This window comes from Nanorana parkeri, unplaced genomic scaffold, assembly GCF_000935625.1.
Source record: "Nanorana parkeri isolate BGI_ZX_2015 unplaced genomic scaffold, ASM93562v1 scaffold810, whole genome shotgun sequence".
Lineage (NCBI taxonomy): Eukaryota > Metazoa > Chordata > Amphibia > Anura > Dicroglossidae > Nanorana > Nanorana parkeri.
The window spans coordinates 275,168-301,575 of NW_017307078.1; the positions used below are offsets into that span (position 1 = coordinate 275,168).

The 26,408-nt window shown below is 42.0% G+C and overlaps 1 protein-coding gene across 1 annotated transcript in view; it reads left to right on the forward strand.

Moving 5' to 3' along the window:
- The window catches only part of LTBP4 (latent transforming growth factor beta binding protein 4), a 75,580-nt gene that overhangs the window by 35,747 nt on the left and 13,425 nt on the right, over positions 1–26,408 (forward strand). The window contains 17 exon segments of the mRNA XM_018565069.1: positions 3,658–3,729; positions 3,813–3,935; positions 4,147–4,311; positions 4,412–4,585; positions 6,752–6,955; positions 8,522–8,647; positions 11,654–11,779; positions 12,497–12,622; positions 15,094–15,222; positions 16,912–17,037; positions 17,884–18,003; positions 18,117–18,242; positions 19,228–19,353; positions 21,183–21,305; positions 21,581–21,712; positions 23,257–23,382; positions 25,239–25,370. Coding sequence (XP_018420571.1) covers positions 3,658–3,729; positions 3,813–3,935; positions 4,147–4,311; positions 4,412–4,585; positions 6,752–6,955; positions 8,522–8,647; positions 11,654–11,779; positions 12,497–12,622; positions 15,094–15,222; positions 16,912–17,037; positions 17,884–18,003; positions 18,117–18,242; positions 19,228–19,353; positions 21,183–21,305; positions 21,581–21,712; positions 23,257–23,382; positions 25,239–25,370 — 2,256 coding nt within the window.

Sequence of the window (26,408 nt, forward strand, 5' to 3'; positions counted from 1 at the left end):
GCAGAATCCAGGAGCAGGTCAGTCAAAATGCCAGCAGAAAATTGAAGGTTGTATAAGATTATATATGGCATTAGAAAACTGTTGACAATTAAGTGCCAGCTGTTGGTATTGAGCAGAGGAAAGGACTAATGTTGCCAGTGTCGGGTAAGGATTGCGGTGGGTCCCAGCTTTCACGAGGTTTATCAAGCAGGGTAAAGTAATATAAGTGATAACTAAAATGTAAGTGTAACACTTCCTTGAGTGTATTATCTCTCACAGAGCTCTAGGTACGCCCCCTTTACCTGCTTTTCTCTCCACGAGTGCAGCACCATATTTTATTCAAGCAACATCTAGGGTCATCATCTTACCTGATTGAAATACTGGGCCAGACATGATGCAGCAATGTAAACCCTAGTGGCTGTGCAGTTCTTGGCTTTGTTTAACAGTGTCTAACACAGATCAGTCCACTGCTGCAATTTTTTACCTTGTGGCTTGCTTCAAGTTTATGATGTTGCAGTCTAGGGCTAGGTTCACACCTAGGCAACTGAGCGGTTTTCGCGCGGTTGTAGCACGCTTTCGTTTGCGCGACCGTTCTTTGACAACCGCCCCAAAATAGCTCCTGTACCTTTTTGTGTGACAGGCGATTTCGTCCGCATGACAAACCGCGAAGGTGTGAACAGCCTCCATTGACTTCAATGTGAAAGTGTGTTTTGCGCGATATCACGCGACTCAATCCGCACGATAAATCGCCTAGGTGTGAACCTAGCCTGGACACTGGATGCTCCTATGCTCGTTTTATCATAATGAGCTCTATGGCTGGTGTAAATGACAAAAGACCAGTTAGCAGGTGTGTGGATAGGACATTGCAAAGGTTATGGACAAGTAACAAAATAGGTGCTTGGAGTAAGCCCCTGGAGGAGATAGACAGCAGTGCTGTACCATGATTTTAGCATGTATGCACATATAGGTTGACGGAGATGGCTTGTTCATCTCCAGCTACAAAATTTTTCATGGTTTTAAAAGAGTGGGGACTTACTTAGAACTTCCGTCAGTGCGTATTGCTGCCTGGGACTCCATTGCAGAGTTTGTACTTTTCATCTTTTTGACACCAAGAGAAAAAATGGGGGGGATTAAAACAGGAAGGTAGACAGGGGTTGTTACATTTTTTTCCAATGTAAACTTAAAAATGTAAATTTCTGTTCTGACCTTATTGGAAAAATGTCCTCTCCTTTCCTGTTCCTGCGACCCCCAGTTATGGAGACATTTAGAGAGGAAATCTCCTCCATGGGGATGCACGCAACTGTAACAACCTGACAGGGAGTTCTAACTCTTGCCCACTGCACACAAAACAAAACATTTTTTGGGAGTTGGACTTTAAATCTTTGTTAGTAGGCCCATTGCTGTAATAACGAGTGTAAACCAGCTTTGAATGTGTATAATGTCCTATGACATGGATTTGCTCTTGTGAAAAATATAACCTTGTTCCAGCATTGCTATTTTGTACCCATTTTATGATCGTAATAACAACAAATGTAGAGTCACATGAAACACAGAGGTTTATTTTCTCTCCTCTTGTTATACACATGTTGCACATTCCGCGGAACAATCTGCAATCTTGTTTACAAGGATTCCTGACCTCTGATTGTATAAATGTTCCTTTTTTTGCATGCTAAGTTAAAAAAAATGAATAACTTGAACAACACACAATGTCCCTGAGTGATGACGGATGGGGACACTTAAAAATGGTGCTGAGTATAAATTACCGGTGCCATCATTTATAACCCAAGGCTAAAAGAAGCAGGCAGCCAAACCTTTGAGGGGGTTCGGTCGTCTTCCAGAAACCACCCACATGATCCTACTCAGAGACCCATGCCAAAAGCACATCTGTCCTAACCAATAGCCCAGAGATTGTGTCCATCTGTGATAGATAAATGTGATTGCAAAACAGACGGGAACTTTATTGGGTTCAGCAGAGGTCTCCCACTCTTGTATTTGTTAACCACTGAGGGACAAACCTCCAATAATTCTTCCAAAAAGAGGATTTTATGCTAAAGTTTAGCAAAAGGGCAGGCTAATATTTATTATCCTATTTCAGTAGATGACATTCTAAAGCAATGCTCTTTGTAAACTGAGAAAAATCTGTATAAGCTTACTTGCAAGAGGATCCTGTCTCTCATGTAGGCAATTTATCATTTTCCTCATGTACTACGTTTTCCTCAACTTCCTAAAGTTATACCGTTTAGGCCTGATTCTTCAAACCATGACAGCACTTAAGACATGATACAGTTGCCTCTCAAGCAGTATTATTAAATGTAAAACAGGGCCTTTGTTTTGTAGGTCCTGTTCGCACTTTTGCATTTTTGGTGTAGATAGATGTATGTGAACTGCATTCAAAATGCATAAAGAGTTCTGACATTATTGCCAACAGTGCTGAAACTGGATGAAGAAATGCAGAGATGAAAACAGTGCCACAGACTCTTGTAAAGCTAGAACTGCTAGGATACATTTATTCTGATGACAGTGTCTCTGCTTAGGCCCATCGTTCTGATAAATGCAAGATTTTAAGACATTGCTATAACATTAATATATATTGATGGAATAAAATATAATTTTTTTAATGTAATTACCTAGTTTGTTCCCCTATGCATACCCAGTATGCATAGGGGTCTAAAGTTGAGGAGTGCATATTTCGCTTGCAGTGAAACCCCAAAGCTTATCAATATGGTTAACATTTGATAGAATTCTACCCAGAATTGCTGAAGCACAGGACAAGTCCACCAAATATGATAGAACATCCCCACTTGACCACAGCCTTCGAAACACAAGGGAGAATAACCAGACACACAATAGGTGATACTAATGGGCACCATCTACTGTATTAAAACATTGTAGTTGGTCTCTTTAGCTAACACCCGACATGACCTAGATTTTGTGGCAAATCTTAAAAATGTATTCAAGTAACTTAACTATTAACAAAAATGTATCTTATTTGTCTCACTCAGCTGTAGATCCTCAAATCATCTCTGAATTGGTGCTGACACTGTCCTTCCTTCTGGAGGGTGGCTACGTTTGTTCCCCATGGTCCCCGTGTGTGTTGTAAAGTAGCAACCGCTCCAAACTGCTCCCGTGATGGACTACAATCTCAATACAAATTAGTAAACTGAACTAAACATGATATTGTAGTCCATCATGGGAGCAAGCTTGGAGCGGTGGCTACTTTACTTCCAGGTGACTACTACAGGCTTCCAGAGAGAGTGCAATATAAGCTGATGTGCACATGGTGTAGACCGTTAGGGAACTCAGTGCTGTGTTGAGGCTTGTACACCTGTACGCATGCGCAGGTTTAGTAAGTAGCAGTGTAAACCCCCGTACAGCTGCTTACACCTATTCACTACTATGGGCGGCTGAATGCTGCAGCTTGGGGGCTGGAAATACACTCACAATTTACATTGGACTGCCTCATGCAATTGCATGCATGAGGGCTAAGAATCTTCTACACTACAAGTAATTACTATATATATTTCAACTGTGTATATAGACATATAACTGAAACCAACCTTTGAAAATAATATTCTGAGCTAGGTATGCTTATTTTATTGCAAATGTGAAGTTTGGCTATAGTGCATGTCCAGTCACATGTCAAATCAGCTTGATGCACCATTTCTACTTCCACAGAAGGTGGTGTGGTTGGCATTTCCCATGAAACCTCCTGTCCCAGCGGCTTTGAGAAAAATAATGGAACATGTGTAGGTAAGCCATTTTACACATTCCATATATCTCATTCTTACCTGTATTAAACAAGACCTCCTCTAAAACCCTTCTTCTCAAAACAGATATTGATGAGTGTAAAGATCCAGCCGTGTGTCAGAATGGAGACTGCACCAACATTAGAGGGAATTTTGTATGTATGTGCAAAGAAGGGTATCTTCTGGATTCCGCAAGAAGCAGCTGTATATGTGAGTGAGTTTGTTATTTCTTGTAAAAGATAAAGCTCCCTAATAGCCAGAAGTAGAAACAGATGAGACCCAGCTTCGGAGGGGGTGTAAAGATGGACTGAAGCCACACACAAGTTTTTATTTCCTAGAGATGGATTTTGTTCTTCTAATATTTTACCGATTGATTCTACTTTCTTGGATTTGCAGTTTAACCAGTCATATTTTATCTCAGCCCATCATGTGATCTCAGAAGCTAAAGGCCCCTGCTTTCGGATTTTGCGGGATGGCGGTTGCTCTCTCCCTATCCTCCGCAACATCACCAAACAGATCTGTTGCTGCAGTCGCGTGGGCAAAGCTTGGGGCAAAGCATGTGAAAGCTGTCCTTCTTTTGGTACAGGTAAGAAATCATCTGTGGATTTTATTATTAGGTCTGGCCAAGCAAATGTTACTACACACTAACAAATATTTGCTGTCATTTGGCTGGTTATGTTTTGTAGATGGCTTTAAGGAGACCTGCCCTGCTGGGCCTGGTTACCATTATTCTGCATCAGACCTGAAAATTAACCACCGTTATGTGGGGACAGATCCGGCCAGGGTACCAGTACAGCTCCAACCTGGATCCAGGACTTCGGTTGTGGCCACTGCCGCACCACCCCAGAGGCCTGTCACAAGTAAGACTCCAAGTTTTATAGATTTATAACCGGTTTCCGTTCACCACCAACATTAGCACCCTTTAAGTACCCATAAGTTTCTTTTCACATGGTCTGCATATTAAAGAATTAGGTGAATATTACATAATTTTGCACACCAAAGTGGACATTGACTTATATTTTTTTAATGTTAAGTGCATGCAATAATGTGTCAGTATAACACTTAGGCTAGGTTCACTACTGGGGGAATCCAGCCGCGATTCCGCCCGTGCAATTGAACACGATCGCAGCTAAAAAAATCCGTGTGTTGCAAAAAAAGGTACATGTACCTTTTTTAGCGATTGCCACACGGATGTAACCCCATTGAAATCAATGGAGTCGTGCGGCAACCGCTGTGTGCACTAGCACACGATTGCGCAGTCCCGGGTGTCGCTCAGGTCTGAACCTAGCCTTACAGGTATATTTACCTCTCGCAGAGATCATAGGTCGCCCCCCCGAAAATGCTTCATCTACTTTTCTATCCAAAAGGATGGTACCATCTTAGTTCAGGCGTTAGCATCTACTTCTTGGACTGAGATGCTTTCTCAGAGATGACACAACTATCTAAAGTCTGTTACCTGTGAAATTCTTAGCTGTGTTTGTGACACAGAGCAGTCCCTTTCTCAGCCCTGGTTCACACCTAGGCGTTTTTGAGCAGTTCGAAAAGCGCTTTTAACTGCCCAACACAAGAAATCCCATGATTTTCAATGGCCCTGGTTCACGCTTGAGCAGAAAAATACCTAGCAGGAAACCGCCATATGCCTGAAAAGATACAGGAGCTTCTTTGGGCAGTTAAAAGCGCTTTTCCTCCACATAGACTTCATTGGAAACGCGCAACAAAAGCATGTTGCACATTTTCGTGAGCGTTCTTTCATTGCCCACAATGGTTTATGAGCTGCCAATCAAAGCGCACGTCTTCATGTACGCACGTTAAAACGCGCATACAAATATGCACAATGTGCATAAAGGCTCAAATAATCTCGTGCTGCTAACGCGCATACAAATGCACAAAAACGGTGCCGCCTAGGTGTGCACCAGGGCTTAGTCTCCCACTCTGTGACTTGCTACAAAGTTACAATTTCTCAGCCAGGAGAGGAGACTGAAGAAATGCTTCTTCCTGCATGCAGAAGACTGATTACATCTTTTCAGCATAGGCAAAGTCACTGGAGCTCAGGTTCTGCTTTTTAATGATAAAAGGTAGCTAGGTTTTTGAAAAATTATTTAAATACTGTATCGTGTGATATGTCAGGAATTTATTCATGCAGGCTTGTAATCTTACTGACAGGTCCACTTTGAATGTGCAAGGCTCCTAAATGAAAAATTGAGGAAAGTAACATATTCTATATTGCCGTCACTAGCTAATCTGATGTTTGCTTTAAAATCGCAATAGAAAATCACCAGCTAAAAATGGTTGCTGCGGACAATGCCTTATTATCTTTAGCACAAGGATTCATGAAGGAACACTATAATGTATGATTGAATAAGCCAATGTGGAATTTAGAAATCAGATAACCCAGTCTAGTTGTCAGCAGACATTTTTAAATAGCTAGGCAATTGTAATTTCATAGACAGCTATAGACAATGATCCCAATAGTCAGACTCCATTTGTAGTGTTTTATGTGCATTGCAGATGTTCCTCTTGGGCTTTGTCCAGCTCTACCCTAAGGTATATATCTTCATTATACAAATGGAAAAAAAATACTTTGACAAAAACTGATAATCAGGAAAATCAGTGATTCCTCACTTTTAGATTTTTCCCACTTGTGATTTATCAGTTCCATGGTTCTCCGTAGACTGGACAAATCTGTGTTTGTATATTAGGGAGAGTTTAAAAAAAAAAAATCTGCAGTGAACTGGCTGCTCTTCAAATTAATTTGCTCTTCACTAGGTGAATGTCAAATATCAGCCCCAATGACCGTACTTGTGTGGAATTTATAAAAAATAAATACACAAAGCAAGTTCCAGAGTTGTCCATGAACTGCGATGATGGCAGACTGGTCTCCAAGGAAGCCAAGCTGTGGCTCCACTATTGTATTGTATATAACAATACCCCCTTCCGCCTATGGGCACATTGTCTGTACCTGTTTTGTATGTTTTCATTTTTCCCCCCCAAAAAGCCAAGTCACATCACAATGCCTGCATTCATAGGTCGTTTCATTGTTGATGAGAGGAGACCCGACCGAGAACAGGCTAGAGGTCAAGCTCCGGACCAAAGGACATCTGACACAAGACAGACTTCTAGCTTGGACAGGACACAAATACAGATAAACAGACCTTCATTTACAATTGAAAGACCTGTTGCTACCTTTACCCCAGAACATGTGGATACTGAGGTTGAGTCACCTCCTCGGGGTAAGTGTGAAGACTTTTTTGGGGTGCATTTGACCATCAAATTATTATTTAAGTAGATTCAAATGGAGTATTTATTTAAAAATGAAAAAAGTCCTAAACTGCATGCCAAAGTACACATTTAGGTGTGTAAATATAGCCATGTCCAGTGCTAGACTATTTTGCGCCCTGGGCAAGACCAGCTACTTGCACCGCTCTTTCCTCCCATCACGGATTGCATAAGACCCTTAGTGTCACCTTTCCAGATCACACTCCAATAGCTTATTGCTTGGCTTCAGCAGCCGAGCAATGACAGCTACGGGACCGGAAGTGATGCAATCAGTGTCGCTCCTGGTCCCATAGAGAGGGGAGGAGAAAGGCAGATAGACACAGGAGGGAAAACAAGCCGGGGATGTCGGTCGGTCGGTTGGGTGGGGCAGGCACTGTACTGGCCTCTGGAAGCGATCTGGCGGCAGCTGACCCCGGAACTGCTTCCATTGTAAAGCCAGCAGCCGGTTTTACAATTGCAAACAGAGTACGTTTAAACAGGCCCACTGCCACAGTGAAAGGGTCCAGCCCTAACTGCACCCTAGTTAGGGTGTGTGGCCTAGGCGGCCGGCCCTGAATATAGCCTTCAGATTAATTTCTAACGTTTACCTCTCTTTCCCCTCTGCCTGTGATGCTTCAGCTCATGCTGCGTTCTGCAGTAACTGACTGCTAGTGGTAGTTCAGTGACACTGGCAATGTATTTAGAGTATTTTTACTGTGGTAAGAACAATGCAGAACAGGATAAGAGACAGAGAAGTATTCTCCTTCCTTTTCTACTTCATCTGTTATAATACAAACAGACTAATTGAGGAACAACCTCACACCTTACAAATGATGGAGTTGCAATGAGCATTGTAGCTAGAATAGTTAGTATAGTGGTCACTTGCATTACAATAGGGTAGGCCTCTGCAGTACATAGTTGTAGGTGGATCTAAAGGAGCTTGTACAGTCTTTGTACATTGTATGGTCAGCTTTAGGCAGATTATACTGTTTTACACCTACTGTATCAATTATCAGGTCATGTATAGTTCTTTCTCTGACATTCAAAAACTTTTCAGATAGACATGATAAACATGTTCAGCTAAAAATGGCCAGGACAGAAGTTGCAGTTCTACAATGGCCTAATCTGTACCTATATGGAGCCCTTGTACATCCAATTCTACTGGTGTCCACACAATCTTGTTGTTCTGTGAGAACTCCAAACATATTCTGTATATTGGCATGTCCAGCTTTCACAGTGGACAGTCAGAAAAGTTTCAGACTAGATTTTCCATAGCCAAGACCGTGTCAGCACATGTATGGGCACCTCACACAAAAGATTGCACAAACCCTTAAAATATACTTTTCCTGATATCTTTCAAAGAGAACAAATCTGCAGTGAGGCAAATATTGGTTAGTTCCTCAAAAATGGAGTCTGCAGCTAACAAAGGGGACCTTATAAAACAAATTAGAAAAACAAGTTTTATTTGATATATTTGAAGAACCTTTGTGCTTTAGTAAGGAAAATACACTATTCATATGATGCTGGTTTTTGCTTTTCAGAGTCAAACTTATGTGAGCTGAACCCACAGATCTGCGGTCCTGGGCGCTGTGAGCCTCGTCCTGCCAGCTACACCTGTGTATGCAACAACGGTTATTGGTTGAATACGCAGGGCACCCACTGTATCGGTAAGATTTTATGATTTCTCATGACTGCACAAATAGGGGCATACCTGCCTAAACCTGTCTAATGATAACCAAGCCATTCTTGTACTGTATACAAACAATGATGACATCAACACTTTTGTTATAATAGAGGCCACACCTTTTTTTTATTACAAAACTAAAAACTCATGAAGGTACAATAAAGTCTGGGTTGAAATTTAAACCCTGAAATTTATAGAGGCAACCCAATTTTGCTGCTCAGGAATTCGTTTTTTTATCCAGGGATTGCTGTAGTACAACGGTCCATTGCAGTGTTCTAATCTGGTGATCTGTGAACCCTTTTTTCTTACCTTTATGAAAATATGAAATGTATTCTCAAATACACCCATTGCCGACACCGAAAAATACAAAGCCTGAAGTATCATTGTGCCAAATATTTTTTAAACAGGCATCAATAATTTCAAGCTTGCTTTAGAAATTTGAATCCAATTGGTAAAATATCAAGCAGAAATAGAGCAAGTTACGCAGGATTCATCTGGATTCTGTTCTGGAATCTACTACATAGTTCTTGGATGATGGCAAATTGAGATAATTTACAGTATATATATTCTGACCCTAGGCCAGCATGATGATGCTCTCTAGGGGGCAGGTTCAATGTAACATCTGCCCAATACGTTGGTGGGCAGGTAAACCAAACAAGCCATTAGTGTATTTCTAAAACCTAAAGCTGCAGGTACATTTAATTGATCAGGACTTTAACTGAGATTGGTGTTGCTAGTCTGTCCTTGTGATCGATAACCATACCAAAGGTGTACCTGGCCTGGAATTCAGTTTTTACAGATTAGCATTTTTCCTAATCACATAACAGGAATAGGCAAATGTATAAACATAAACTGTGGAAAATAAAAGTAAAATGGTTGGCCAATGCAACCAATCAGGCCAGAGCTATTTGCTTCATTGCAACAGGGAATAGGATTTATTTTCTTTCCTTTGTTTTTTTAAATAAATGAGTCCATATGTGTTTGGCTGGATTGCTCACTTCCCCTTGCTGTTGGACACCCAGCGGTCCATTAAATGGTTTGCTAAATGCTTATTTCATATTTAGAATGCTTTGTCCAAAAATCCAACTAAATGCATTCTCATGGTTTCTGGTTTCCCGTTAGAGGCTATAAAATGCAAAATGTTGATCAGTTGAAGAAATAAACAAACTCTATCTGGCAGCTCCCCCAGTCATGTCGCACAAGAATGAGCCCATGACGCTGGATGTGCAGCCTGGAAGTCTGCTCTTAATGATAATGGAGTCTTTCGCTGAGTCTTTCCCAATGCTCCCAACAAGGGTCATGTGTATAAGGAAATCAATGATACGCAGATGTGTTTGATTGGTGTCTGTGTTATAGACAGATGGCACAGCTTGCACAGCATTAATCACACCGGGAGATAGCAAAGTGTTAACCAATGCTGATCAGCAGTCTACAAAGAGAGTTTGAAATAATATGTAGGCTGCCATTGCTAACCTCTCCATTGTAAAATGCTAGTTTCTTGGCTGACATGCTCCAAATGCATAGTACTTTGTTTTATTAGTTTTACTATTAAACAATACTACAAAGTCCATTGACAATCACATAATGGCATATACAAAAGCAGTAATATAAAAAAGGAAAAGGAGATTGCCATACACATGGACCTTAACATATACAAAAAAAAACTAAAGAACATAAACCAACAAACACAATGGTCAAAAAAGCACCATGCACACATCATATTTGTCATCTCACAAAACAATCACAGCAGTCTCAGATAATACAGTGCTTAAGAGAAACGTGAGTGCAACAAGAAATAATAGAGATCACAACATGGTATGATCCCAGTGGTCCTCTGGAATCGTGTCCAATGCTTCCAGCTAGGGAGGATACACATTATTACATTTTTTTGAACAACCACGATCCTCAGCATAGAACGTTCTGAATCACTGATTGGGAACAAGTTTGCAGATCAGGAGCTCAGACTTTTCTCTGTCTTCACTTGCTGTATAATTACCCTGGGTCTGCAATTTATTTCTTATTTATTGAAGTCAGAGACAGCCAAGCCACTAGCAATTTCAAAAGGAGAGGTAAACAATGACAGCCTCCATCAATACTGGACTGAGGCAGAAGTAGAAGAGGATCCTACCTTGGACATTCTGCTGGATGGGGATGAGGGTAAAGAAATAGTTGGGGCAGGAGCCTTTTCTGCCTCAGCATCATCCTGGCCATATTTGCACTGTGAAGGACCAAGCTACCAAATAATAGTTCATCCTGCAGATTATACTGGGACAGCACAGCTCACCCGGTGTAGTCACCAGACATCTGCTGTCAATGCGCTGACACTACAACCTGATAAACAGAGCACAGCGAAATCAGCTATTAAACTGAAACCTGGATCTGTTTTACCATGCTGATGACAACTACAGTAAATCACATTGGTTTAACCATGCTCCAGCACTTCCCTTCATCCCATTTTAGTTGTTCTTGGACCAAAAGGCAATAACCCTATTTTTAGTGCACACCGGCTATCATTTTTGTTCCCTGCAGTGACCTGGCCACTGTATCTGCAAGCCCCATCTTGGAAATGGTGTGGGTGGCATTTTGGTATCTTTGCCTTTGATGCCTGAGGACCCTGTTTTGGGAATTACTATCTTTTTTTTTCTTTAAGAAGAAAAGAATAATTGAGTACTATCAAATTTAATTTTATGCAAGCTGCACTTATACGTGACATTCTATGTTAAGTACTGCAGATAATTTCACTGCCCTGTCTTACTATATCAGACTCATGACAATGAGGACATTATGCCTTAAGTGAAAATCTATTCGAAAATATCAATCTGATTATTGATAGATTTAGGTTTTCTGGACCTGCTAATGAAGAAATTGCACCCATGACATAGCACAACATTTTCTTCTGTAATGGAGGAGATGTGTTCAGTCCTTGAGTACTGTTTGTTGAAGTCTGTCCTGGAAATGGCACATTCTCTGTTTTGTTTTTTTCACCCAGACATGGATGAATGTCGGCAAAGGCCGAGCCCTTGCACCAGTGGACGATGTGAGAACACAGTGGGCAGTTACCGATGTGCATGTTCTGCAGGATTCAGCACCAATCCACAAGGCACAGAGTGTACAGGTGAGACATCCACAGTAATTTCCCATTTTGTAAAGCGGTGCACAAACTGTTGGCGTGATATAAATCCTTTATTATAATAATAATAATAATAATAATTTTAGACTGACGTAGACACACATAGCCTCTAATCATGGACAGCAGAAATCATACACATCCCTAATCCCATACTGCACAAGACACATAACCTCTAACCCTCAGACTGCGTGTCCTAGAGTGTATAGGCCACATATGTTCTCTAATCATTGAGTGCATGTTACTTTTACTGCAGAAAGAGCAGCATGTAAATGTACAGGTCAATTTCTAAAACTTTCTGTGCACATACATAATTTTACCTCAGCACTACAAATTTCATAAATCCACAAGACTTAGGGCTTACGCACTCAGCCTTAAGAAAACACGGCAACTAGTATGCAGGATCTTGCTGGCAGAAGGGAAAGGGTCAAGCACCCAAACCAAACCTGATTGGGCTAAAGTAAAATCTAAGGTGGCTAGGGCCATCCATCTGTTTAGGCCAACCCCCCCGTAAGCCCATTACCATGCAAAGAATGTAGAAATGAGTCCTAAAAGGCTTCAGGACCCGGGTAGTCATTTAGAAGAATTTGTGTTGCACTTTTTATTAGCTAACAGCTGTTATTCACACATCATGCATTGTGACACAGAGCTGTGTGCGCTGCTTGGTTTCATGAATTCCACTGACCAGCTGAATCTTCTTTCCAGACATTGATGAGTGTAACAGTGGACAACAACTCTGCACCAATGGTAGGTGTGAGAACACTCCTGGCAGTTACCGGTGTGTCTGCCCAGCAGGTTTCAGCCTTAACGCACAGGGCAAGGCGTGTGTAGGTAATGTATCTGCTAACAAAGTATATTGTCTTCAGATTTTCAAAAAAAAATGTGATTGAATTTTGTAAAAGTGAGGCAAGAAAAAGACAAGGCCATTACTTATATTAATCAGTGAGGTGTGTATTCTTAATGTGTATAATAATATAATATGTACAATTAATTTGCAGCACATGTATGTCTGGTTGCAACAGTTTACATAATCTCCTAGCTGGCTTCTTAAAAGAACAGAGACATATAAAGGTTACAAGTGCTGATCTTCTAACAATACTAATTGCTGGCTGTCATGTTTTTTCAGTGGCTTCAATTTGTTTTGAGTCACTGACCAAATGCATGCAAATCAAACAAATAATTTCTGACCCCCTTCATTTATAGTCCAGGTCAGTGACTCAAAGCAATGAAGAGGGTTAGCATGACAGATGAGCAGCTAACATGGTATTTTTGACCTGCTTCTGAAAATAAAATTAAACACAAGGTCAGAAGTCTTTATCTGTATACCTGCTGAGTGAGTGACTTGGGTAAGTGACTTAAAGTGTTAAAGCCAGAGGGTCAGAATGACCACCAGGCAGCTAGCATTTTCAAGAGAGGGCAGCAGTGGGAGCCTCCATATTTCTATCAGCATAGGTTTGCTTTAGCACATGACCAAGCTTAACCATCTCCCTAGTTGATCTTTATTAGTGATGAGCCGAACACCCTCGTGTTCGGTTCGTATTCGAACGGCCGAAAAGTTCGAATACGAACTCGAACTCAATGCAAGTAAATGGGGGTCGAACGTTCGAAAACGAATGTCCCCTTTAAGAGGGCTTATACAGTCAGTCCCCGGGTTATGGACAATCTGTACTTACGAACCGGGTCCACAGTTCTCCTAAATGTACCGGCAGCTACCGGTACATTTAGGCGAACTGTGGCTGCAGCAGCCTGTGTCCCCTCAAATCCCCGCTGCTCTCCGCGCCTGTGTTGGCGGAGACAGCGGGGACACAGACCGCTACATGCCTTCGCTGCCCCCGGTACCTCCGCTGCTGTCCCGGCCTCCGGTCCCCTGGTCCGTCGGCTTCTTCTCCGATCCGGACGCGGCTCCTCTGCCCCGCCCCTCTGCATTGCAGGCTGGGAGAGATACCCAGCCTGCTATTGGATATTGTAAAATGCAATAGCCAATAGCAAGCTGGCTATTGCACCCGCCCACTGCCTGCTGTCAATCAGCATGGGGGAGACCTGATAGAGAACTTTCTCCTTCAGGCCACTCCTCTGCTGAGGCCTGATTGGGCAAAGTCTTGCACCTGACCTGTGGCCAGGTGCAAAACGTTAACAAATCAGAGCTTCAGTGGGCATTTTGCATTATGGAATGTCCGCGGTCTAACAAACCACGAACATTCAATAAAGTTCGGCATTCAGCGAGCGCTCGAACTGACGATGTTCGAATCAAACTCATGTTCGAATCGAACACTCGGCTCATCCCTAATCTTTATAAGGATGTTCATGATTATATTTAATGATCTGTATACTATATAATATCCTGCATATTACATATGAACTGAATATAAGATCACTTATTTTAGATTACAGTCTCGACACAAAGATTCCTTAGTTTATAATGGCAAAGATGTTTAGATCTTTAAATATAGCCACAGTTATTTTATTTTTTTTTCTTCTCTTGTACATGTGGATGATTGTTAAGACACCTTTAAAGGCCGCATGAACAAGGGGGAAAAATTAGCCACACAATGACTTGCTATTTTTCTGAAACTGCACTGTGACAATGTTATTGGGTTAGTTTAGATGCAGACAGTATGTCGTGGAGTTGTGCTTTGAGCATAAGCCCTCATTCACACGAGGTGTGTTGCTCCACACAGCATGAAGGGACAGTTTTTGGAGCACTCAGAGCTGCGGGAAGAATGACGTGGGCAGCTCACGAAACTCTATGGAGGTGCAGGAGCTGTGCGCCCCTCACATGCTGCTTCTAACAGCTCCAAGTTTTGACAGCCACACACAGATAGTATATAGCCTTAAGGTGCCCATACACCTTACAAGTATCTGCAGATTTTCTGTGGTCAGATGGAAAAAGTGCAACAGATTGGCCCAGGTGGAGATTACTCCATCCACACAGTTAAGTGTAGATGGAGGTATCTGTTGCACCTTTTCCCTCTGACCACAGAAAATCTGCAGATATTTGTAAGGTGTATGGCCAGCTTTACACACAGACATAATGCATTCAGGTGCGTACACCTTGAGTGGCTGTTAAAACTCAGAGCTGCGGGAAGCAGGATGTAAGAAAGCACAGTTCCCGTGTCTACCTAGAGTTACATGAGCTGCCTGAACACTTCTTCCCACAGCTCCGGACGCATAAAAAAACAGCCCTTTATGCTGTCTGGGGCAACAAGCAGCATGTCAATAAGGCCTAATTGTCCAGTCCTGAAGGTACTGAACTTGGTGTAATATTAGGTCACCTCAGAATACATTTCTACCCATCTTTGTAGACATTGATGAGTGCCGCCTGACTCCCAGACGCCTGTGCCTGAATGGCCAATGTGAGAACACACCTGGAAGTTACCATTGTGTCTGTCGGGCAGGGTATTCCGCCAATGCACAAGGCACAGACTGCCAAGGTGAGCATGAAATTAAATGGTTTATCGTTATACATAGGTTAAAAAAAAGCCCTGAAATAAATGATTAATTAATATTCTGTGCTGCACAAAGGATACTTAACCTAACAATTTCTATGTTCTGTAAAGCACTGCATCCATTATCGCTACAGTATACTGTCCAAGGTTTAAATCCACATACAGGAAGACTGTGTATATTTCAACTTCACTAACTACTAGACATGTGCGATTCGGTTCGTTCCGAAATTCGTTTTGGATGAATTTTTGGAAATTCGGAGATTCGGATGCATCCGAATTCCGAATTACAGCTAAGACGAATGCAAACGAATCCGAAATTCCCATTTTCCCGAAATTCGTTATTGGACGAATTTCTTTGCACCATTGACACCATTTTACCTCTACAACACATGTATGATTAAAGTACAGAGGCTATAGTGTAGAGGTTACAGCACAGGATTCCCATTGCTAACGTCCAAGGTTCAATTCCCGGCTAAGTCAACTAATATTTAAAGTTTTTTTTTTTTCCTTTGCTTTTGAATTGGCACTAACTACAGCTGAGATCAGCTAATTCAATGAAGTGTGAAGCAGACCGCTCTAATAAAAAGAACACAACAACAAGATAGAATGTATACACTCTCAAGGTGCTAATACACCTTACAATTTATCTGCAGATTTTCTGTGGTCAGATGGAAAAAGTGCAACAGATTGGCCCAGGTAGAGATTACTCCATCCACACAGTTAAGTGTAGATGGAGGAATCTGTTGCACCTTTTCCATCTGACCACAGAAAATCTGCAGATAAATTGTAAGGTGTATGGCCAGCTTAACATGTGGGTACATTACAGATACCCGAAACATTGTGATTTTTTAGGGGAATTAATTTCAGCATGTGTGGTAAGGTATTTTACATGCATAAATGAAATGTAATATTTCATCTTATGCTTCTTCTAAAAAATAGAACAGGCAACCTAAAATGAATCTAAGGGCTTGTTCACACCAGATGCAGACCAGAGCGTTTTTTGTCCGCACCTGAAATGTATCCTAATGTATTCCTATGGTATTTCTGCGCTCTGTTCACACCAGTGACTGGAATTGCAGTCACCGTTCAGCCGACAGTTTTTGGCCTGGCTCTGTAGACAAAAGTCGATTGAGTAAGCCAGCAGGGCCAACTATGGTAAGTTGAATGATATTCTAAGGCGGGGCACACACCTGACAACCATCGCAAGACTTTTGTCTTGCGATGGTTGTAAGGTACTTAAAAAAACGTACGATCTGCCTATCTTGCATAGGCAGATCGTACTTGCGATGATCGCAAGCCACGTCCCGAGGGGCGGGCTTCCGATGACCGCAATGCCGAACGTGCAGTGTGCGCTTGCGCACACCGGCCCCACCGGCTTTTATCTTGCGAAAATGCTACAGACCCGCCGAACATCGTACGATGCTCGGCGGGTTTTGAAACATGTTTGTAAGTTTAAAGTCGTGCGACCTTACAGTAGTAGAGGTCGCACGGCTTCCACACACCTTACGATAATCGTGCGATCGCGGGATTTCCCGCGATTATCGTACGATTATCGTAAGGTGTGTGGGGACCATAAGTCAGAGCATACACAGGGCTGAGGAGAAAATGTTTTCTTCAGACCAGTATTATCCTTAAATAATTTTCAAACACATTAACACAGCATTCCTCCTGCAGACATCGATGAGTGTCGGCAAACACCGCGCCCTTGCGGATCAGGAAGATGTCTCAATACTCCTGGCAGTTTCCGCTGCTCTTGTCCTGTTGGATACAGGCTGAACCCACAAAGCAATGACTGCATTGGTAAGGTTACATGGCCACGTCTTATTGTTATTGGCACATCTGAGGTTTATATCTACATTTAGTGGAGCAGATGTATGAAATGTATGTCTTAGTGACTTTGATTTGCACTTAAAGGGCATGTAACATTTCATACATATCAATGACCATAGACTGTCCATATGACTGCTTTCTAAGCAGAGTTATCTTTTTCGTCAGATTTGAAATAGCAAGAAGCCACCCCACCACTTTTACTCAATGTCACAATGGGTGCCGAACACTACTCTGATAGGATATACCACTGGGCTACAGAAGGCACTCACTGCCTAGGAAATGAGTGATAAAAGTATATGTCTAGCCAAATATTTTTTTAGTTTGAATAAATTGGGGAAGGATTAGAATTAGAACCCTTGTTAAGTTTGTATTGCTACCTCTGGAGAGATGTGACCTCTTTTATTGTCCTGTGTCTCTTCATCCAGACAGAAAGTGATTGTAAATCCAGCATTTTGCAGTTGTCACTAGAACAGACATTGCAGAGATTTATCTCCTTTCCTGTTGCATTTCCGGGATAGGAAATTAAGGGAAATCTCCTTAGCAGGATATATACAGCAAAAACAGGGATTTAAACCCTTCAACACCTCATCCAAAATTGTAAAAAGTTTTTGCCGATACGTAAACTTTAATGGACTTAATTGTATAACACGTGAAACATGTGAGTTGGTAATAACAAAATCATATACTGAATATACAAATATTCAGTATTGTTTCTTTACATAAACTAGGAGTTTGTATTGCCTTGACATGGACTGCAACTGTGGACCAACTTCCATGGAAACAATTACCAGTACAATGTTTAATTTCATCTAACAGACATAAATGAGTGTGAGAATCCTGGAGCCTGTGCAGGTCAAGAATGTGTCAATACTCCAGGATCATTTCAGTGTCGCCAGTGTCGTCCTGGGTACAGACTTCAGAACCGGCGCTGTGTGGGTAAGGGCCTGATTATTGATGTACTGTCTCAGACTGCAAGGACTAAAGAACTTTCTAGTTTTGCCACTGAAGTGATGAGAGCAAACAGTTCCATTATGTATCTCTCTGTCTAGATATCAATGAGTGTCAGACAGCCTCCACTTGTGGGCCAAATGGCAAATGTATCAACACGGATGGCTCTTTCCAATGCGAGTGTGTGCCAGGCTTCCGTCTGAACAGCGATGGAACTCGGTGTACAGGTTAGACCAACTATTATTGGCATACATAGGAGATCTACAAAATGTATAAGAAAAGACTAGTAGAAGAGTTGATTTAATTGATTTTGCAATGACAGAAAAAGGCTGTGGCAGTGGGGAGTCAGGAACTTAATTGTGTGCAGAAGGTCCGAAGAACAATTCCGTAGCTGGTTTTTCTGACACTTAATCTATAGTTCTGGCTGCCGACACCTCAATCACTCCTTGGCTGAGTGTAGAGCGAATGCTGTCTTCTGCAATCTGGCGTGAAGGGGAAAGGGAGTAGGAGAGAGACTGTGACCGCTAAGTCCTGAGACTTGAGTTCTGAGTACTAGGACAAGAAACCTTAGACCTGAGCTGCACTAGAATCGGCCTGACCCATCTCTCCTCAGGGTTGTACTGGCTGCCAGTCTACTAAGGAGCCTCAAATCACATGAGACCTGCTTTTACCCACAATGGCCCCAAAACTAAAGAGGCATCCCAGATCCAGGGAATCCAGTGTCACAGACCACACCCCAAAGAGGTCCCAAGAATACACTTGACACACTGTTGCAAAATGGCATACACTAAAGTGCCCTGCACCCCAGCCTCCCAGCTCCCTCCATCACTCCCATTGACACTAACACAGTGGCATTTTCCCCTCCCACAATTTGGCCACACCCACCATTCATTGTGGCGTAATACCCGCACTGCTATTAGCCCCACTTTCTTACTACAGCCTCCGCTCCACCCCCATGGAGTGGTGCACTTTATGCAAATAGACTGCCATGGGGTACATGAAAAATGGTTAGGTACCACTGTCCTAAAAGTGTGAACGAGAAGAAGATACAATATTACATAGTGGTAAAGTGTCTAGTGTTATCAGCTGTGGAACGTATGTTACCAACCTTCTGGAATGATCAGTAGTCTCTTTGCAGCAGTAACAATCCTCTCTTGTAGATGTCCCGTCATATATGGCTATTGTATTAACCTTTTACTTGGTTTCTTACAGACATTAATGAATGTCTGGAAGGGGAATACTGCTTTCCACGTGGTGAATGCCAGAACACAGAGGGCTCTTACAGATGTGTGTGTGCAGAGGGCTATGTCACCAGTCCAGATGGATCATCATGCGTTGGTATGATCAGCCTCTTTTTTAATTTTTTCTTTATTTCATACATGTGTCAGGGATTTGCAAAACACTAGCAGTTCATTCGATTTCTAGATGTCATTGCTCATTTCCATTGTACACCATTGTTGTCTGCTGCTTTTTTAGTGCTGCTTCATTTATGCCCAAACCTTTTTCTCTGTATGTCTTCTGTGGGGGCCACATCCATTTCACTTAATAGTTAGATCCCTAATTTTTATCCCAGTTAGTCTTCTTTCCTATCAGTCTGAAGTAGGGCATCACCACTGACTGAATTCAACTCATGTCCTTGCTATATAGTCTATAAATCATAACTGTAGGTAAGGGTAGTGTCAAGACCAAATGACGCACAGCCAGCTTAGTTATTTTACTTATTTCCTTCTTCCCAACAGAACCCTTATTAATAATGTGAATATTGTCCTGATATAAACAGCTGTTCTGCAGTTAATCTTGTCTTACATCCTTCTATCCTAGCTGATGGTGGTTGTCAAGTACTTGAAACTGTACATTTGCTCCAGCATTTCAAGCTTGAAGGCTCATCAAATGTATTTCCCCATCTTAAGCTGTTATCATAGTTTTGTTTTTATTGGCACTTGGACATTGAGAGTTTAACGTAGATGTTTTTATGTCCTTTCTGTTTTGTGTCCTGCCCCTTTCCCATCAGACTATAAGGTAGTACAGACCCCTGAAGCAGACAAGGGACACTTCTCAGCAGCATGGCCTTCCCAGTATTTACGCCCTTTGTGCATGCCAGTGAAAAGTCACAGATGCACCAGGCCTGGGCAAAGAGATTAATGGCTATTTTAGGCACATGCATCTAATTTATGGAAGAAATGGCATGGTATGACCCAGCCTATGTATTACTTTGAATGGGATACTGGAAGCACAAGGGACATAAACACTGCTGGGACCAGAACAGGACATGGTAGTGAAAAGTCCATACTTTAAAGTATGTGGTTCTGTTTTGCAAATCAATAACAAGGATAAGCTTATATATTAAAAAAAACTTATGAGATTCATTCTCATTCTACCTTATAATCTATAGAGAACAGGGAATTACAGTGCTACCTCGGTTCACGAACTTAATTAGTTCTACGATTCTGGTCGCGAACCGAATTGGTCGCAAACCGAATTGGTCGCGAACCGAATCAAACTGTGATCAGACCGCGATCTCGACTAGATGAAGCCACAACCAGTGTCAGAGCGGGGAAGTAGTTGTGTTCGTCACCCGATGTAGAGTTTGCGAACGGAAGCAAAATTTCGAACTGAATTGTTCGCGAACAGAAGCGTTCATGAACCTCAAAGGCAGATAAAATCATACAGTGATATAACAGAACCCCTTCACTGACCACAGCTGAAGGCACTGTAGAGTAATAGATCAGGTTTTCACATATAGTTTCCTCGTTTTCCTAAAGATGCCTTTAGTTGCTTTCAGGTTCTTCAAACTCTGACCCTCCAGCTGTAGTGAAACTACAAATTCCATCATGCATATTCCTCTGGGAGTAATGCCTGTTGCTGTCAGTCTTGCACTGCCTAATTTTGCACCCAGGGCTGGAGTTTGCCTACCCCTGATCTATAATGTCGTTCAATAATCCAAACACATATGCCAGGTTATAGACCCCTAGTATGTACGCCTGTGTAACTGTACGCACAAATGATGCTGAAAGTTCCAAAGTAGCAGAGACTATGCTAAGTAGCAGAGACTATGAAGGGTCTATGTCCCCCGTAAAGCCATGTGGAATTTGCTAGTGCAATAAAAAATAAATAGCAGGATGTGGATAGGAAATTTTGATACTTTTAACTTTTTTCTACCTGTGCAGACAAAGATGAATGTCAGCAGGGAACATTCTGCCAAGGAGGCCGTTGCACCAATACCGTTGGGTCTTTCCAGTGTTCTTGCCCTACAGGACTTCGAGCCACTGCTGACAAATCCAGCTGTGCAGGTGAGGTTGGGCAGAATCTCTATGGTAATGGTGGTCAATTTTGTAAATATGGAGGGCTTCAAGTCCAGCCCCCGACATGTCACAACAATAGCTTAGTTTTTGTAAGTTTGGTTTAATGATTTATTAGGGTGGTATCAATAAGATATTAACCAAGTCTTCTACTTTTTTTTTATAAACCAATACGCTTCTACAATGCTATTTTTTTTATGAGTTCACACCTTTTAGCTTTTTCCCTGATTATGTGACAAATATTGACTTTGTTGTTTTCTCTCTAGATATTGATGAATGCCGGGAGAGAGGACCATCTATCTGTGGAACTCAAACCTGTGAAAACACATTGGGATCCTATAAATGTATAGCAGCTTGTGATGCTGGGTACAAGTTGACTGCATCTGGTGACTGTGCAGGTAAAATGATCCCCCTTGTATGTTTCTAATCTAGTAGAAGCATGAAGATGTGCTATAGGCAGGAAGAACAGTTTTTCCTTCAACTCTTCTGATCAAGAGATCCTGTGTTACTAACAATGTTGAAGTCCTAGTCTGGAGACCATACATTTCATAGCTTTAAAATGTTTACCTCTGCTGTGCAATAATGTCAGTGTTACTTATACAGCTTAACAGGGTCTCGCTTTTCTACCATTCCACCTCCCAGGGCCTGATTAAGAGCATCATTGGCCTGGAGCATCAGCGGCCGCCTACTATTATTATTATTATACAGGATTTATATAGCGCCAACAGTATGCCTCATTAGTGAGCCGCCCGGCGCCTATTTTCAGTGGTGGGGCTGGACCTGGTCCTCCAGTAGCCTCTATGTTAATCCAGCCCTGTAGCCTCCAATATCACCATTGCAGGTCTTGTACACACCAGTGCTGGTGTTGTATCTGTCCCCAACTACGCTTGGTTATTCACATAAAGTGCAGCCGCCACATCACAGGCAGCATTTTGTCAATGGTCAACCATAGATGGAGGTACAAACACAACATTGGCACTGATGTTTCAAATCTGGCAAAACTAAAAGAACTCTAAGAGCACTGGCATTACATTACTACACAGCAAAGGTGAACATGTGAACATTTTGGTGCCTGGAGTTGGGTTTCAAACTTGCCCATACATGCGTAGATCCGGCGTCTTAAAGGATTAGTCTTTAATAATGTGGTATTTTAGTTATATATGGAGCCTTGTGGGATCAGCTGTTCCATAGTTTTCTATTTGCCTTGGATACTCCAACAGCAATCTCTGTGTGCCATAATTCCCAATTCTGTTCCTGCCTATCTGGGAATTTTGGGTGGTCATTCCTACATTTCCATGTTCTATTTCCTTCTTTTACATTCTCCATTATACAGTTCAAAATAAAGTCAGATTGTCGAAATAAAATTGTCAGGCTGTTTAACATTTTAGTATCAACCAATAAATGGAAACTCAGCTTGGGGTGGACTGGTCCTTTAAGACTTAAGACTTTTTCTAGAGCAGCGAGAAGCCATCAATGACAGTGGCTGTAATTGACAAATATGTGTGTAGGAGCTAACCAATCATATACTTAGGGGACAGCAACTTAAGTGGTAATACATACCACTACTTACATACATACTTGGACACAACGCTCGAACAATCTAATTTTCCATCCTGATTTTGCTATATTCAAGTACTGGCCAATTACCAGTTATGGTCTAAAATAACCTTTCTCTGCAGATAATCTGCACATGAATAGGTATCTGTAGTAGGGTACAGTTCATTATTATTAATCTTCTGACAAGAAAAGGACACTAGTAGATTAGTTCAGAATTTTATGACATCCTCTGCTGTAAGTGCAAAATACGTTGCTGTCTATGCACCAGACTTGGGCCACAATGGCAATATGAATTCTGTTGCTCATCTTTGCTAAGGAAAATAAAACTATTCTTCAAAGACAGCAGTGTAAAGATGAATAATGTAATATATTCTTATTTCTACAGATATTAATGAGTGCGCCAATTCAACTATCTGCGGAGAAAATGCCATTTGTGAGAATCTGATTGGCTCTTACCGATGTACATGTAACTGGGGTCATGAAATGTCCAGCGAGGGACAAAATTGTGTGGGTAAGTCATTCTTATCTAAGCCATCAATGTAAACGTTAATAAATGATTGTCAGAGTTTCTAGCTCAACCCATTCATTTAAATATCACATACTTAGATGTTGTGGAGAATTTGAGTCTGCAAATAGCTTACCTGCTTTTAATGGAAACAAAAAGATTTATATTTATTTTGGGAAGAGTGGGGAATGGTTAAAACACCTGGCATGCTTTTTTGCCATCTTTTTGCCATTTTGCTTAATTTCTTGCTCTGTATAGACGACAAGAAGTGACAGTAAATCTCTTCAAAGGGAGGTTAAATGATATGAGTGATTTCCACTCACGTCATAGTTCTAAGCCGACCTGTGACAATGAGACTGTCACAGGTCGGCTCAGTAGATCGGGAGGTAAGGGAACACATACCGGGTTCCCTCACCTCTCGATCCTGTCACGGCTCTCTGCCATGACAGGGGGAGGGGCTGGATTCCCCTCCCCCGTCCGTTCCGCCAGTCAGCGCTGGCAGATCGGAGCGGGGGAGGGGGCGGGTACAGCTGGCTCTGCCTCTAGATAGGCAGAGCCAGCTGTCACTCACGCAGCTGGGCGGATCCCGTCATCTAAGTCGGGATCCGCTCCAGGTGCGGCGTCTCAGTATACCGCGAGCTGTAGCTCGCGGTATACTGAGCTTAGGGTGACGGGAGGACGCTAGTTTGTGTCCTCCCGTTACCCCAAGGAGAACTATGGGGAAAAACACTGACCCCATAGTTCTCCTTTAATGGCATCTTAGACAGTTGTCGCATATCAATTTTGCCCATTGAAATGGTTCCTCTTTATTTTTGTTCTGATGACAGCTTAAAAAAGTTTAATTAACCATCACTTTCATTCCCTGTGACAATGTTAACTAGAAAAAACAGTAATTCTACCACACAGGGGTTCATACCCTTTCCTACTCTATCTAAAACTAAGTATGTTTTTATTTTAGATATATTTTAACAGAAAGTGGTGCTGATGGGGATAGGGAGTAGCTGGATTAATATACAGCCAGGGGTGGTCAATGGGCTCACCTCTTAAGCCTTTGGTTTTCTCACATAATTTGACATTAAAACTGGGTAGCTGCTTAGGGGAAGACACTAATTCCCCAAAGATGATTCATTTTAAAGTCAACCTAAAATGACTGCTGCCATTGCTAATTTGGGCTTGGGCAAAGCTGTCCAACACAGCACAAGGAGGCTAGTGCAAACGAGCCCTTAAAGTAACACTAAACTCAGGAGTTAAATCTTACACATTCAAGCACCCTAAATATTAACAAAAATGTATCTTATTTGTGTATCACTCGGCACAAATAAGATACATTTTTGTTAATAGTTAGGGTGTCGATCCTCAAATCATCTCTGAATTGGTGCTGACACTGTCCTTCCTTCTGGAGGGGGGCTACTTTTGTTCCACATGGTCTCTGTGTGTGTTGTAAAGCTCGCCCCTGTGATGGAATAAAGCTGTATTTGGCCTACTTTATTTGGTGTGGCGCTTCAATTCCTACATCTACTGGGTTTGTGTATGATATCTGTTTGTCTTTGGAGCGATTTTTACTAACTTTCTGTTAGAGAGACACAACAGGAAGTAAGAAGAAATCTCACCAAAGACAAAAAAAAATCCCCTCCTAGGTATAACAAGGACAGGGGTCCCTTTTGGAAGGTGTTTCTTCTACTCCTATTCCAGTGACAACTGTAAAATTTTGGTTTTCTCATTACTTTCTTGATTTGACGATCTACAGCCAAGCCACAAATAATATCATTTTTAGTTAGGGTACTTGAATGCATTGTTGAGATTTAACACTTAGTTTGGTGTCACTTAATTATATTTTACATTTTTCCGTCTCTCTTTTTTAGATATAGATGAGTGTTTGGAATATGGGGATTCCATCTGTGGATCTATGAGATGCCAGAACACACCAGGATCCTACAAGTGTATAAGTGACTGTGAGCCTGGCTATCAGCTATCTTTATCAGGGGACTGCACAGGTGAGAAGCTAAGTTATCTATTTCATTTTTTCCTGTATTAACCACTTAGACACAAAGATGGATCTTAAAGTGTAATTCCAGCAAATCCTTTTTCTTTTAGTTTTGCATAGAAGGGGAAGAATTAAAACCACTATTAAAACCAAGGCTACACAGGGGAGATTTCCCCTTACTGTCCTTGTAACAACATTGTCACCAAAACAGGCAGTGAGGGAAAACATCCAGTGAGAATACACACAGCAATAAATAGCTGATGGAGGATCCAGTGTTTTCCTACTCTACATTTAAAAAGCATTTTTTATTGCTGTATATTTCAGCTCACTATCCTCTTAATGACATCTGGACAGGAAGGGAGGAGAATCTCCCCAACGTAGCCCCTGAGAGAGATAAAAAAACGCAGCGATTGTAACTCTTTCCCTCTCTATTCAAAACTGAAAAAATACGTTTTGTCTGGAGATACGCTTTAATAAAAATCCATCTGAAATCAATCTAAAATCTTGGTTGTTTTAAAAAAAGGTGAACGTGTATACCAGTGGTCCCCAACCCCCGGTCCGCGGACCGGTACCGGTCCGCGGATCAAATGGTACCGGGCCGCACAGTCTCAGTGCAGGTACGGTCCTGCAATATGGGGCAGTGCAGGGTCCCGGTGTTCGAACACCGGGGCCCCGCACTGCCGACGGGCTTCACAGTGAGGGGGCGGGTCCTGTGACTCACCTCCCCTCCCGGCCGCGTCCATAGTAACAGGAGGCGGGAGGGGAGGTGAGTCACAGGAGGCGTGTGTGTGTCACACGTCCCGCCCCGCCCCCTGCAGTGCACACATCAACACTCCCTGGCTGGGTAAGTCCGAGCGCCGGCGCGGGGGGTGGGGTATGTAAGGGGGCGAATAGTAGTTTTTTAAATTAATTAAGTGTCTCGTTTAGGAACCTATAAGTGATGTATCTCTGTAATAAAAAGATATATGTCTTAAAAAGATATATATCTCCATGATTTGTTTGTGAAAAAATTCCAATAAAAAAGTTTTATAAAAACAACAAAAAAGTA